This window comes from Schistocerca piceifrons, chromosome 1, assembly GCF_021461385.2.
Source record: "Schistocerca piceifrons isolate TAMUIC-IGC-003096 chromosome 1, iqSchPice1.1, whole genome shotgun sequence".
In the NCBI taxonomy this organism is placed as follows: Eukaryota; Metazoa; Arthropoda; class Insecta; order Orthoptera; family Acrididae; genus Schistocerca; species Schistocerca piceifrons.
Genome location: NC_060138.1, coordinates 737,301,170 through 737,317,891, shown reverse-complemented (window position 1 = coordinate 737,317,891; position 16,722 = coordinate 737,301,170). Strand labels below are relative to the sequence as shown.

The following is a 16,722-nucleotide window of genomic DNA, read 5'->3' as shown; positions in this document are numbered from 1 at the left end:
GGCCATATTTTATGTGAAAGACTTAAATGGAAAAGTAAAGTGGTCCTATCACACTTCTTTGGGACACTCCTGAAATTATCTTTGTGTCCAATGAACACCCACTGACCTAGATAACATATTTCATTACATTACTCAAAAAGTCTTTGAGCCAATCACATATTGGAGATCCTACACCATATGTTGGGTCTTTTGTTAGTAGTCTACAATGTGGTCGAACATCAAATTCTTTCCAAAAATTGAGGCATATAGAAGCTGCCTATTGGTCTCACCAGCTGTTGACAGGATATTGGTTGGTTGGTTTATTGAGGGGAAGGGACCAAACAGCAAGGACATCAGCCCCATCGGATTAGGGATGGAAATCGGCCATGCCGTTTCAAAGGAACCATTCCGGCATTTTCTGAAGTGATTTAGGGAAATCATGAAAAATCTAAATCAGGATGGCCAGACAGGGGATTGAAACATCATCCTCCTGAATGCGAGTCCAGTGTGCTAACCACTGCATCACCTCACTCGGTGAAAGGATATTCTGTGTGAAAATGATGAGCTGGGTTTTGCATGGGTGATACTTTCTAAATTGCTGCTGATCTATGGACAGAAGCTTCTCTCATTATATTCAAATTTATTATATGCTGAACAAGACTGATGTTAAGAATATTGATGTATAATTTTGTGCATTGTTCTTTTACCTTTTTATACATCAGAGTAACCTAATCATTTTTTCTGGTCACTTAAGACTTTTTACTGTGCCTGAGATTCATGATGAATGCAAGATAAGAAAGAGGCAATGCTTATTTACATGTCATCCATGTGGAACAGTGTGTGGCAATTAAATGATGGGATCTCCTGTGTCAATGATTTATCAAGTGCGAGATTTAAGCCTTTGGCTATTCTTCTTCCATCTTCAGTTTGTGCAACAGATTGGTCATTGAGTGACTGAATAGAAGATGTTGACCATTTACTATGTAATACCAGACTTTTCTCGGATTCTTGAAAAGACATTTTGCTAACCTATAGCAGTGGAAGTTGTTATTGTATTGTATGGAACTGGGGACCTAGAAACGACAGACAGGCTTTGTCCCTATTTTAGCCCTCAGTGGTTCACAACACCACAACAGGCTACGGCAGTCCACTCACCCTTCTGTTGCCAAACACAGAACCCAGAGTTATTGTGCAGTTTCGCCCCCACCAGTCAACACCCCCCCCCCCCCCACCCCACCCAGGAACATCTCACACCAGGTGAGTGTAACCCCAATGTTTGTGTGGTAGAGTAATTATGGTGTACGCGTATGTGGAGAAAGTGTTTGCACAGCAATCACCGACATAGTGTAACTGAGGTGGAATAAGGGGAACCAGCCCACATTCGCCGAGGCAGATTGAAAACCACTTTAAAAAGCATCCACAGACCTCCCGCACACCGGACCTTGATAATCCGCTGGGCAGATTTGTTCCGGGATGCCTTCCCATCCAGAAAACAGTGCGTTAGACAGCACGGCTAACTGGGCGGGCGGAAGTTGTCAAATAGTGTGCATAGCTCTCCTTATAGACTAACTTCTGCCTGTTGACATTTCTGCTCCCTTCTCTGCACTGAGATTGCAGCAGTCTCTGTTTTCTCAGCATTTTCTAAACATTATTATTGAACCAGATTTTTCTTTGCCATCCTTAATGTATTTACTTTTGTAAACTTATCCAGAATGTGGTGTGTGGTAAGTTTAAAAGTTCTGCAATATTCCATTACATACATTGTACTCAAATTAAATTATTTCCATTTATTTTGTAATCAGAATACCAACAACTTCTTATACAAACATAAAAACTTCCCTATCCTTCTTAATGGATCTATTGACTCTAAAAATCATCATAGCTGTAATACTGCAAATAAGGTAAAGTCTGTTTGTAGCCACAAGGTCCAAAATATTTCTGTCACATGTGGACTATTGGACAAATTTACTGAAGACAGTTTTCAGAGAAACCATTCAGATGTACTTTACAGGACTGTTTAAATTCTCTGGGGATGAGTGTATAGACATGTGAGTCTATACTGAGTGGGTTGACGTTCACTCTTCCTCCTGCTGCTATGGCAAGTCAGGGTAATTATATTCAGTGAAGCTTAGACTTTCCTGGAATACCTCTGCAACTTTAGTAGTAAAGTTGGGTGCCCATTAAAAGTAGCCAATGACTAATTCGAGTGCACCAAGGCTGGTTACTCACACCCAGGTATGTTCACAGTCAGGCTGAATTTTGACCTCACTAGACATAGTATTGTTATATATTGCAATGAACACATCCCTGCAGCACAATCTAACCTGCCTTCTCAATATATTTTCCATGTCTCAATTAGATATGGATGCAGAGAGTAACAAAGTATACTATTCTCCAGCTTTACTAACATGCATAAATTAGACAGTTGGAAGTTTTAATTCTTTGCCTGAGATGATAGCATTACTGTCAATATTTTTCTTTTAGTTAGGGAACAACTTTCCAACACATTGGTGCTGTGTCTATGCTTGTTGAAGGTGTCAGTTATAAGTAATTTTTGATTCAGTTTATTATCTATACCATAATATCAAAACACAAACTACAAACATATATTTCTAAATAATGGGAAGAGAAGTGGTAACCACTCACCATGTAGTTGAATAACTGAATGGTTGACAGGCATGCGCACATGCACCCACCCACCCGCCCACCCACACCTACACACACATGCGCGCACACACACACACACACACACACACACACACACACACACACACCTTGGTGGACTACATTGCTGTGGCACTGGTATTTCGCCAGGGTGAGAGGTTGTATCAGGAGGTGTGAGTGAGAAGAGCAAGGAAACAGGTAGCAGAAGGTAAGGGTGGAGGGAAGGGAGGCTCATAGCTGAAAGGGAGAGACTGCAATGAACTGGAATAGGATGGCACAGAAAGAGCAATTAAGTGTAGTACACAAAGGGAGTATTGAACTAGAAGAAGATAGTTCGGTGTGGGGGGAGGGGATGATAGAACAGAGAAGGTTTAAAACTGCAGAGACAAAAGACTGAGTGAAGATATGCCAAGTGAGTGAAGTGGGAGACATGAGGCCAAGAGATGGGTGTGACACTAGTGGAGATTGAAGACAGGAGAATTGCAAGACCAAAGCATGTATCAGTTTGTTTTAACATTGGTACCGAGTGGAACTTTATACCTTTAATATATTATCTTCAGGGCAATAAATATCAGAAGTTTCTCATGTCTGATGAGAAAAACTAGTAATAATCAAATAATACACAACCTGTGGCAGTTTATTTGTACATTAATTCCAACAGTTTTCTTTCCTCTCCTGGAGGCAATGGCTGCATTTGCTGCATTATGACATTGAAAGATATATTGAAGCACAGTTTACATCTAAGTAATTCAGGAGCAGCTTGTATGTGTACTTGAGGGAGGGGGGAGGGGACAGCACATGGGTGTGAGGAGATCCAGGTAGCATGGACTGTGATGAACATGTAATGCCCAGCAGCATGTTCTGCCTCTGAGTGCTCAACAATGCTCTGGGCCATACTTTGACAGTGGCCAATAATTCAGGTGGACATTTGCTTGATGATCATTCCCACATAAAAGACTGTGTTTAAACTACGGTAAAGATAGTATATGATATAACTACATTCACAGCCCCATGAACCATGAACCTTGCCGTTGGTGGGGAGGCTTGTGTGCCTAAGCGATACATATGGCCGCACGGTAGGTGCAACCACAACGGAGGGGTATCTGTTGAGAGGCCAGACAAACATGTGGTTCCTGAAGAGGGGCAGCAGCCTTTTCAGCAGTTGCAGGGACAACAGTCTGGATGATTGACTGATCTGGCCTTGTAACATTAACCAAAACGGCCTTGCTGTGCTGGTACTGCGAACGGCTGAAAGCAAGGGGAAACTATGGCCGTAATTTTTCCTGAGGACATGCAGCTTTACTGTATGATTAAATGATGATGGCATCCTCTTGGGTAAAATATTCCGGAGGTAAAATAGTCCCCCATTCGGATCTCCGGGCAGGGACTACTCAAGAGGACGTCGTTATCAGGAGAAAGAAAACTGGCGTTCTACGGATCAGAGCTTGGAATGTCAGATCCCTTAATCGGGCAGGTAGGTTAGAAAATTTAAAAAGGGAAATGGATAGGTTAAAGTTAGATATAGTGGGAATTAGTGAAGTTTGGTGGCAGGAGGAACAAGACTTTTGGTCAGGTGAATACAGGGTTATAAATACAAAATCAAATAGGGGTAATGCAGGAGTAGGTTTAATAATGAATTAAAAAATAGTAGTGTGGGTAAGCTACTACAAACAGCATAGTGAACGCATTATTACGGCCAAGATAGACACAAAGCCCATGCCTACTACAGTAGTACAAGTTTATATGCCAACTAGCTCTGCGGATGATGAAGAAATTGATGAAATGTATGATGAGATAAAAGAAATTATTCAGATAGTGAAGGGAGACGAAAATTTAATAGTCATGGGTGACTGGAATTCGTAGGTAGGCAAAGGAAGAGAAGGAAACATAGTGGGTGAATAGGGATTGGGGGGAAGAAATGAAAGAGGAAGCCGTCTGGTAGAATTTTGGACAGAGCATAACTTAATAATAGCTAACACTTGGTTCAAGAATCATAAAAGAAGGTTGTATACATGGAAGAATCCTGGAGATACTAAAAGGTATCAGATAGATTATATAATGGTAAGACAGAGATTTAGGAACCAGGTTTTAAATTGTAAGACATTTCCAGGGGCAGATGTGGACTCAGACCACAATCTATTGGTTATGAACTGTAGATTAAAACTGAAGAAACTACAAAAAGGTGCTAATTTAAGGAGATGGGACCTGGATAAACTGACTAAACCAGAGGTTGTAGAGAGTTTCAGGCAGAGCATAAGGGAACAATTGACAGGAATGGGGGAAAGAAATACAGTAGAAGAAGAATGGGTAGCTCTGAGGGATGAAGTAGTGAAGGCAGCAGACGATCAAGTAGGTAAAAAGACGAGGGCTAATAAAAATCCTTGGGTAACAGAAGAAATATTGAATTTAATTGATGAAACGAGAAAATATAAAAATGCAGTAAATGAAGCAGGCAAAAAGGAATACAAACGTCTCAAAAATGAGATCGACAGGAAGTGCAAAATGGCTAAGCAGGGATGGCTAGAGGACAAATGTAAGGATGTAGAGGCTTATCTCACAAGGGGTAAGATAGATAATGCCTACAGGAAAATTAAAGAGACATTTGGAGAGAAGAGAACCACTTGTATGAATATCAAGAGATCAGATGGCAACCCAGTTCTAAGCAAAGAAGGGAAGGCAGAAAGGTGGAAGGAGTATATAGAGGGTTTATACAAGGGCGATGTACTTGAGGACAATATTATAGAAATGGAAGAGGATGTAGATGAAGACGAAATGGGAGATAAGATACTGCGTGAAGAGTTTGACAGAGCACTGAAAGACCTGAGTCGAAACAAGGCCCCGGGAGTAGACAACATTCCATTAGAACTACTGGCGGCCTTGGGAGAGCCAGTCATGACAAAACTCTACCATCTGGTGAGCAAGATGTATGAGACAGGTGAAATACCCTCAGACTTCAAAAAGAATATAATAATTCCAATCCCAAAGAAAGCAGGTGTTGACAGATGTGAAAATTACTGAACTATCAGTTTAATAAGTCACAGCTGCAAAATACTAACGCAAATTCTTTACAGACGAATGGAAAACTGATAGAAGAGGATCTCGGGGAAGATCAGTTTGGATTCCGTAGAAATGTTGGAACACGTGAGGCAATACTAACCTTACAACTTATCTTAGAACAAAGATTAAGGAAAGGCAAACCTACGTTTCTAGCATTTGTAGACTTAGAGAAAGCTTTTGACAATGTTAGCTGGAATACTCTCTTTCAAATTCGGAAGTTGGCAGGGGTAAAATACAGGCAGCGAAAGGCTATTTACAATTTGTACAGAAATCAGATGGCAGTTATAAGAGTCGAGGGGCATGAAAGGGAAGCAGTGGTTGGGAAAGGAGTGAGACAGGGTTGTAGCCTCTCCCCAATGTTATTCAATCTGTATATTGAGCAAGCAGTGAAGGAAACAAAAGAAAAAATCGGAGTAGGTATTAAAATTCATGGAGAAGAAGTATAAACTTTGAGGTTCGCCGATGACATTGTAATTCTGTCAGAGACAGCAAAGGACTTGGAAGAGCAGTTGAACGGAATGGACAGTGTCTTGAAAGGAGGATATAAGATGAACATCAACAAAAGCAAAATGAGGATAATGGAATGTAGTCAAATTAAATTGGGTGATGCTGAGGGAATTAGATTAGGAAATGAGACACTTAAAGTAGTAAAGGAATTTTGCTATTTAGGGAGTAATATAACTGATGATGGTCGAAGTAGAGAGGATATAAAATGTAGACTGGCAATGGCAAGGAAATCGTTTCTGAAGAAGAGAAATTTGTTAACATCGAGTATAGATTTCAGTGTCAGGAAGTCGTTTTTGAAAGTATTTGTATGGAGTTTAGCCATGTATGGAAGTGAAACATGGATGGTAACTAGTTTGGACAAGAAGAGAATAGAAGCTTTCGAAATGTGGTGCTACAGAAGAATGCTGAAGATAAGGTGGGTAGATCACGTAACTAATGGGGAGGTATTGAATAGGATTGGGGAGAAGAGAAGTTTGTGGCACAACTTGACTAGAAGAAGGGACCGGTTGGTAGGACATGTTTTGAGGCATCAAGGGATGACAAATTTAGCATTGGAGGGCAGTGTGGAGGGTAAAAATCGTAGAGGGAGACCAAGAGATGAATACACTAAGCAGATTCAGAAGGATGTAGGTTGCAGTAGGTACTGAGAGATGAAGAAGCTTGCACAGGATAGAGTAGCATGGAGAGCTGCATCAAACCATCTCAGGACTGAAGACCACAACAACAACATACTTTCACAGGTATCCCTGCTTCTGATGGGGTATGATATGGCTGAGACAGGTCAGGAATAAAAGGATGCACTTGGAGGGTGCATAGCACAGGTCTCACATCTGTATCGTCCACACAGATGTAATCCATGTGGCAATGAGTTGGGACTGTGTGTGTTGCATAAGGATGGAAGAAGATATTTCATAGATTAGATGGGCAGCGCAATACCAGTTAGAGGAAAGTGGGAAGGATAATGGGAAGGATGTTCTCCATTTCAGGGCATGTCGAAAGGTATTCAAAGTCCTAGCAAAGCACATTGTTAAGTTGTTCCAGCACAGGACTATATTTGTAAATTGGGAGTGGGCTGTGTCCCTTTGCAACAGATTTCTTGTGAGCGGTGGGGGAATTAGATGCCTGTGTGTATATGACACAGGAGATCTGTTTGTGGGTGAACTTTTAAGGATATTGTTTGTCTGTAAATGTCGAACTGAACTGCAGTATGAGCATGGGCACCATCATGTACCACCCTGCTTGTAGACCATAACATGCGAGAGACTGATTGTCTCTGCACATGTGTTGTCCACATGTTGCCATGATTTATGGGAGAGAGTTTTTAGTGTGTAAGGGATGCCAACTGTCATAATGGAGGTAGTTGATGCTTTGTGGCCTTGATATAAACCTAGATTTTTATGGAGCCATCAAGGGATGGACGTCAGTGTCAGGTAAGGTGTCATGTTGGTCCGAGGAAGTTCTGAGGAAATATGTAGCAGAGAAGGTGTTGAGGCTGTGGTGAAATGAGCATAGAATGCCTTATATCTGGTTTTAGACCATAATGATGTCATCAATAAACCTAAAGCAGAAGTGGGGTTAAGCATCTTGGATAACTAGGAAAGTTTCTTCTAGGTGGCTTATAAACAGGTTGATATATGAGACTTCCCTGCAGGACCAATGGCCATTTACAGGTTAGTTTGTGTATCTACCATTAGATAATCAGTTATGTGTAATGCCATCCTCTCACACAATGAGTTGTGATGTGTAGCTGTATTAGTTTCGTACCATTGCTTCCTTTTATTCCAGATCGATGAGCCATTGTCTCATGTGAGACAAAAATAAATTCAGTGATTTTTTGCAACATACTACTAAAGGTTGAAACAATAACAGGCAAGAATGCTCTCTACATCATAAGCAGAATTTGTGAGATGCCATATTGTCTTTGTTATTTTTCAGTTGAAGCCTATATTCGGTGGATTTTATATTATAACTGACTCCATATGAATGTATGCTGTTTCTACGTACCAGCACATTGAAGATCTTGCTCAAAAACACGTCATTATTGGTACAGTGTGTTGTACTAAATGCCAGGAAATGTCATTATCGGTGGTTAAAAAATTTTCATATTTAGTTCTTTTCATATTATAACTTGTTTATTATGAAAGTACACCATTTTAAGGCAACAGCACATTGAAGAGTCATCAAAAATGCATTGTTCTTGGTAGGAGTTGTTGTAATTGTATGCCAGTTAATAACATATCACTGATTAAAGCCTTCAGAAGATCAAAACATAAAATACAAGGTAGAATACTGAGTCACAAAACAAAGTGTAGGAGGGTCACTCTGTGCTTTATCCATTTTATTTATTTATTTTTATTTTTGTTTTATTTTCTATATTCTTACCTTCATATTTTATAAAAGGTTATGGGATTTTCTTATCAAATTTATAGAAATATTTTCTATAACATTTGATGTTATGTAAATATAAGTGCATTCTCTTTCAGGAGTAAGTTTGTCCAATCTTGTAAATTTTTATAAGCTGATGTCTTTACTGATTGGACATGGAACATTTCTTCTTGTCTTGCAGCATGTTCATGGATACTGAAGTTTTTATTTGTGTATACAACAGACAGAAAAATACAAATAGCACGTGGAAAAGGGAAGAAACATGCATTTTAATAGAGGTAACTGTAGGAATTTTTTGTGTGTCCATTATCATAAACAAACTCTGTGGCCTGCAAGCCAGATACAGCCAGCAGCCAACAGAGGACACTGGAGAGCGCTATAGTGACAAATCACATTAACTGGAATGTTCCATGTGACATAGGTGCTGTGTCTCATGAGGTTCAATTTCCTCTCTACGTCAGTGTTAGCTGCCTCATCCCATGTGATGACAACTTAGAATATAATTAGTTTGGTGTGCTAGTAATGAGGTAGTATGTTTGTAGTTGGCAGAACATTGGGAGAAATAGTGCTTAATACCAGCAAGGTCATGGGCATGATGTGTCTTAGTGAATATGGACTTAGTAAATCTTCCTGGCAGATTAAAACTGTGTAACAGACCAAGACTTGAACTTGGGACCTTTGCCTTTCACAGGCAAGTGCTCTGCCAACTGAGATAACCAAGCATGACTCATGAACTGTCCTCACAGCTTTACATCCACCAGAACCTCATCTTCTACCATCCAAACGTCACAGAAGCTCTCCCGTGAACCTTGCAAGAATAGCCCACCTGGAAGAAAAGATATTGCCAAGATATGGCTTATCCACAACCTGGGGAATAATTTCCAGAATGATTTTCCACTCATGGGTCTGGAGGTAGTGTCAATAGCAACAAACAAGGAACCAGGTTGTCATGAGTTGGAAACGGTTGAAAGATGGTGAAGGAAGTGATTTGTGTTCTTGTAATGGGAAAGTAGGCTATAAGTAATTGGTTAGAGGTGTTAGTCAACAAGGTCAGTAATCTTTCTACAGAAACACAGTACCAGTTTGCAGATGCCTTCTGTCAGACAGTTGCTCTGGTTCATCGCCACAGTGATGGGAGGATGTTGGGAGGACAGTCAGATTAGGGTGTGCTTTAAGATTGTACTACGATCTATCACTATGCCGGAGGACCATATGTGTTTAAGATTACACTCTTCCATTCACATACTAAATTCCAAAATGCAGGGTATACCAAGGAGACTCATCCGATTTAAAAAAAATCATAACTATTATGTTATCTGAAATACATGCGTGAACAACATTCCGTTGGAAAGAGCAAACTCTCGAGTTTTGCGTGGTACATCAGAATGAATCATAAAATTTAAAAAATTGTAACTATTATGTTATTTGAGATAAGGTGTATGGCTCATTTTTCTTTGCTGACAACAATTTTACAGGAAGCACATATCACAATATGCTTGAGAACTTTCTTTCCCACAGCTGGAGACTGATTCGAATGACTTCATTTACAAGCAGGATGGGGCACTGCCACACTGGCATCTGGAAGTGCAGGAATTTTTAAATCAAAGGATTACTGAATGATGGATCAGTCACACGGGACCAAATGATTCAGCCTTACATTACTGGCCTCCAGTGTCACCAGACATGACTGCAACCGATAATTTTTTTGTGGGGGTTTATAAAAGACTCTGTTTATGTGTCTCCATTACCAATAACAGTGAATGAACTGAAACATCACATAACAGTAGCTGTGGAAGCTGCAACTCAAGGCATGCTCACTGCAGTGTGGGAACAATTTGAATTCCACATTGACATGTGCTGTGTATCTCAAGAGGGGTGTATTGAACACCTATGGTAAGGTATGAAAAAAAATGTTTTGAGGTTCCTGTTCATCAAAAAACAAAATTCACTGTATATGTTTATTAGTTTCAGAAATATAGATGTTCCAAATTGGATGATTCTTTTTTATATATCCTGTATGTCTCCTTACATGATACAAACAGTCAGCTCCCTGCCACAGTCTCGAATATCAATGAGTGACATCCACACTGAGAGAGAGTTATGAGTGGATGAATAAAAATGAAAACAATAACTGAAAAGTAAATTACAATTCGTGCAGTTTTTAATAATGGTTGTTTGTTTCAATAAACGTCTTTGCTAAATTTTATGAAGCTGCTCTGCCTGCTAGTTAGGCAAAGCCTTGTTGGCTAAAAATGAAAACCATATGTTGTTGTGAAAAAAAAGTATTGGAAGGAAATGGTGTTATGCTCTGTGAATTTTGTTCCATGCTATAATATTGGTAAACACAAGGAATAATCCCTTCAATAATTAATAAACCGCAACAATCAGCAGGAAACAAATGGTGCTACTAACTTATTATTAGTTGGTTATTCAGGTTATCATGTAAGACATCCATCCACAGTTTCAAGTTGGGATCCATGGCTTTTGTCCTTACAGTGTTCATATGGAAAATCTCCTAGCACTTCTGACTCAGGGGATGTGCTAGTTTTCTAAGTTTCGAAAATTTGCCATCCTGGAAATAAGGTCCTTCATGTTTTGTACCATTTAAAACACTTTATAAAATACTTGCAAACATTGCTACATCCTTAAAATCCAGGATACAGAATAATGTTTTTATTGTAAATTATGTTTGTAAACTTCCATATATCATGGTAATTTGTCAGCAATTAAACCTGTGTCTTTACAAATAATAACAGCAGCATATTTTTTGCCATGAGTAATGGAATTTCATGTTTAATTCTAGCCATCATTATGTAATGAACTACTTTGCATTTTTTCCTAACACATAAATGTCAGCTTGTTTTTTTCTAACACGGGAATCCTAATTTCCTTAACATTATTTGTCACAAACTTCATCATCACATTTCAAATTTAAAAGTCCATGTAGCAATAATAATCACCTCACATTAAAATTTGCAGGTCAAACCTAGATGTAAATTGTCAATATACAGATGCAGAGATCTGGCTTGCATTGGAAAGAACACAACTACGAGACAAGGTTCTTTCAATGAAGGGACAGTTGGATGCTAAGGTCACTCAGGAAGGGGACAGTCTGTCTACTGGTGAGAAACAATTACTGTGTCTTGCTAGAGCACTGCTGCGGAATTGTAAGGTATGTTGTCACATTTTTCCATAGTTAAATTATGCAAATTGGATTAAACTAGAAAAATAAGGAGCTGCATTTGAATTATTACATCATTAGTCATAACATTTGACTTTAAACAATTGTATCTTAGATACTATTATTCATGGTGAACATCAAAATAAGAATCATATAGATAAGAGAGTTGAGCACTGTAGTGGAAAATGTGTGTGATGCACAAAGCTTACACTGGGACACTGAGAAAAATCACAAATTCGTTGGATGCAATTTGTTACCGCTATCCTCTTTACTTATCAGCTATGTTGAAATGTTAGACAAATGCTGCTTACTCTCTGACTATTTGTTTTAAGTTTTTTTCACTTGCGTCTCCAGTCACATGAGATTTGAAACTGAGCTCACTGACATAGTCTCTCCAACTTATTTTGGTTCTGATTCCCTACATAAAATTCATCTTTTATTTTTTTCTCCTTTTCTTTTGTTTATTGGCCCTCATTTTCACAAAACCATATTTGGCTTACCCTTCCAGGTATCATTAAAATATTTAACTTGCTTTCCAATTATGCTGAATGTGTTCACTTTAATAAACTGTTATTTAAAAGTAGAGTGACTTGCATAGTTCAATTATTGCATTGTGCCGGGAACACCTCTTTAACATAGATGAAAAGATTGCTTAAGCTTTTTGCATCAATTGCTATTCCAGTCTGGATATACTTATTGTGCGTCATGAATAAATAAATAAAAAGGGTAGTTATATGCATTTGCCTTGAAGCAGTCAATTCGAGTACCATATGTGAAAAGGAAAATTAATTGGAGACTATTACATGGGAAGATGGGAGGAGCCAGGGGCACGGGCCTTGGGGGTTACCTGCTGAGCGCCCCACACTTTTATTCCAACCTCCTTCCTAAAAAATTGTATTGCATTTTTATTGCTACTGTAGTCTACAAAAGCAGCTTATACTTAAGATATCAGTCAGATGGAAGTTATTATTATGCATACATATTAAATTACAAATAATACACTTTTTTCATTTAAATATTTCTGTAATACACTACATATATTTAACTGCATTATGGATGACATGTTGAATTGCAGACCGGCATGACAAAAACACTGTTACACATTGGGTTTTCAGTCAAGGCCTTCCTCAGTAAAGAAAACACACACACACACACACACACACACACACACCACACCACACCACACCACACACCGCACACCCCATGCACAGCCGATCTCTATCTCTGGTAGGTCAATTGTAATACCTACATTTAAATATTCTTTGATAGATTAAAAGGAGTGGTGCTGTAAATAAGACTTCAAAGGTTCTCCAAGGGTTTTGACCTCAGTATTTGCTTTTATCTTTTTGAGGAATTTGTTATAATGTTTAATTCCGATATGCCAAGTGGCCTTGAATGTCTTTTTTGCTATCTGCTGTCTTTACCTATTACATCTAGGAACCTATTGTTCTGAAAGCTTAGAAGGCAGTTTTCAATGATGTTGATGTTTAGTTTGTGGGGCACTCAACTGCGTGGTCATCAGTGCCCATACAAAGTCCCAATTTTTACACAGTCCAATTTTTTACACAGTCCAATCTAGTCACTTTCATGAATGATGATGATGATGATGATGATGATGATGATGAAATGATGAGGACAGCACAAGCACTCGATCTCTGGGCAGAGAAAGTCCCCAACCTGGCCAGGAATCGAACCCGGCACCCCGTGATTCAGAGGCAGCAATGCTAGCCACTGGACCACGAGCTGTGGATGGGACAGTTTTCAATTTAAGTGTATCCATACGCTCTATTGGCAGTTATTCTTCTTGCAGCAGTTTTTATGTTTACTATTGAATTTTGTTTAATTTGTTATTTATTACTAAGTGGGTCATTTACTTCCCACTAACTGAAACCAGAAATAATTAGAAAATAAAATGTTATCTGCATTGTAACCCTTTAATAAAATTCCAAAAATGCATCCAGCAACAAAGGACAAAATTAAAAAATTTTATTAAATATTTTTCTTCAAGAGGGAAAAACCCTCAAGTTGAAATTCCATTCCAGCACAATTTCTGCACACAAGATGCTCTAAAATTTTGAATTTTTCAAAATATTATTTTGGAAGTGTTCAGTCTGAGTTTTTAAAAGTCTTCAAAAGATATTCATATTTATTCCAAAAAAAGAAGCATAATATTATGTTACTTGCAAGATTTCATATTAAGGCTTCTTCATGTTCCATTCACATGATCAAAATGGGACCAGTTACTGTTTAAATGCTTTTGTACACATTGTAAATAGTCTGATCTTGTCTTTGTAGTTCTGTAGGAGTGACACATAGGGCACATCTAGTATATTCCTAGATTCGTCACTTAACACTGGTTCTTGAAATTTTGTAAGTACGTTTTCACAGAATAATTAGCATCTGTGTCCAAGAAACAGCCACTTCAGGTTTTTCAGCATTTCTTTGATTCTCTCCCAGGAGTCAGACAAATCTGGGACCATTTGTGCTGCTCTCCTTAGTATACATTCAATATCACCTGTTTGTCCTGTCTAGTATGAGTCCCACACACTTGAAAAATATTTTAGGATAAGTTACAAGTGTGATTTTGTAAGCAGTCTCCTTCATAGAGTGACAGTATTTTACCATTAGCCTTCAAATGAATCAAAGTCTGACACATGCTTTATCTACAACAAAGCATGTGAGATCCCACTTGATATCCTTACAGTGTTTTACACTCAGGAATTTGTATGAGTTGAGTGGTTCCAATTTTGATTAATTGATATTGTGGCAATAGAATACTACATTTTTCGTTTTGTGAAATACACACTTTTACATTTCTGAACATTTAAAGTGAGTTACCAATCTTTGCATCGCTTTGGTTTTCATCATCATCTGATTAAATAATTATGCAGATTTTTTCCAGCAGTACTTAATACTAGATAAATCAGTCATTTGCAGAAAGTATAGGGTTACTATAAATGTTGTCTGCTATGTCATTAATATACAGCTGTACAGCAAAGGTCCCAACATCCCTTCCCTTGGACACAACTGAAGTTCTTATACTAGATCTGTCACTGACTCTTCATCCAGTACAAAGTGCATCCTTCAAGAAAACTTCAACCCAGTCACACATTTCATTTAGTACTCCACACAATCATACTTCTGTTGGTAGGTGTTTGTGTGAACAGCAAGTCCAAGAGAGAATCTGCTTTATAGGGAATGTCATTGTAAACAAACACATTCACAGATAGGTTGCTATAAACTGCTGAGGCTCCAGCTGACTCTGTTCATAGACTGCTATCAGGCAGGGCTGGCCTCACTGTGGTATCTTCTTATTCCAGCATAGTGGTGGCACTACCTGTGCATGCGGCCATAGCTGTGGCTTCAAGATGTCCACAGATTGGTACAGCTGTCGCATAGTTTGCTGCAAACCTCAGGATGCATTCTGCCGGAAGGGGTGTTGATACTGTATGGCATCACAATCCTCTCCCTACCCTCTCTACCCGCAAATTTAAAAAAAAAAAAAAAAAAAAAAAAAAAACTTTTTGCCACTGTTGTATATTGGTCCTGGTGAAAACAACAATGGGTAGGATTTGGGCGCAGTTGCCACTGACCAGTCAGGAACCAAAAGTGCAACTGATGCCAGCTCCTATCCACACGCTGACATCCACTGGGCCAGAAACAGTGGCTGAAAAATCTTCCATACAGTGTGCCCCTATGCCCAGGGATGGAACATTTCCTTCTATCAGTGAAGGCACAACAGCACCTGGAGGTTCCGTGGAGGCCAACCAGAAGGTGGCAGGGTGAAGTTGAGCCACCTCTCGTGGCTGGAACCTTGATGATGGGGTGACAGTAATAGCAGCACATTCATTATTGGCTCCCTGTCCTGTATCAGCAGTGGAGGACCAAAGGGAGGTGAACGCAATGAGCCTGCGGCATCCTCCTTGGCACCAAACCTGGAAAGGTAAAATGTGCAGCAGGATCACACAGCTCACACAAGCGAAGCTGATTCTGATGATGCTTCTGTAGCCCAGTGGGACCTGTAAGACATAAAAGAGCATCCCAACACTTTCTTGATAAGACCTTGTTCCCAGCACCTGCATCTGCCAAAAATTCAGAAAAAAACATCATTAACCTTAAATTTAGAGTTCTGGGGAAGGAGGATCGATCATTGCAGAGGATGCAGCAGCTGCAGCAGCATTCGATGTCAGCATCCGTGCGAGAGCTCCACTGGTGACTTCCTGTTGTGTGGCTGGGAACTGTATGGTGAGAGGAAGGGCATTAATGCCTGGTTCCACATATGTGAAATGCATAACCTGTTCACGTGGTACTTTAATGTTTGGATGAAATGTTCTGCTTCACCATTATATTGAGGGTGGGTCGGTGCTGCCATTACATCCTTGATACCACTGGTGACACAGAACTGTTGAAATTTTGCCAAAGTACATTGGGGTCCATTGCCCAAAACTAAAACTTCCGGTAGACCTAAAATATAAAAAATTGATGTCAGAGTCTTTATAGTACTAACTGCCATGGTGGATTCCATGGGCACCACAAACAGAAGCTTGCTAAATGCATCTACCACATAAGCCAATGACAGTTCCACTAGGGACATGCATAGTCAATAAGCAGATGCTGCCAAGGGGTGCTGGGCTTAGGCCAATCAACAAATTTCTGTGGTGGGGCAGTCTAGCGTTCCACACATTGTCAGCAGTGTGAAGTGAATTGTTTGATTTGCATGTCCGTGCTAGCCCGTGTACAGTGACGTCGGGGGAGGTGCCTAGTGCATACAGTTCCCCAATGTCTTTGACGGAGAAGGCGAAGAATTTCCTTCTGAAGCAAATGTGGCACTATTGCACAAGATTGATCATTGTCCATATGTAATAGGATAACACTCTGCTGGACAGAAAAGTTGTGCTGAAGAGCAAAATAATGGCATACCACCAGATCACTATTCTGCTCAATTGCTG

General features: G+C 39.5%; 1 protein-coding gene across 4 annotated transcripts in view; it reads left to right on the top strand.

Annotated features, from left to right (window-relative positions):
* LOC124711518 (ATP-binding cassette sub-family C member 5-like) overlaps nucleotides 1-16,722 on the top strand; it is a 538,718-nt gene that overhangs the window by 504,524 nt on the left and 17,472 nt on the right. For all 4 annotated transcript variants that reach the window (XM_047241664.1, XM_047241655.1, XM_047241649.1 and 1 more), the window contains one exon: nucleotides 11,572-11,764. In XM_047241664.1, the coding sequence (XP_047097620.1) occupies nucleotides 11,572-11,764 (193 nt within the window). The remainder of the gene's footprint in view (nucleotides 1-11,571; nucleotides 11,765-16,722) is intronic.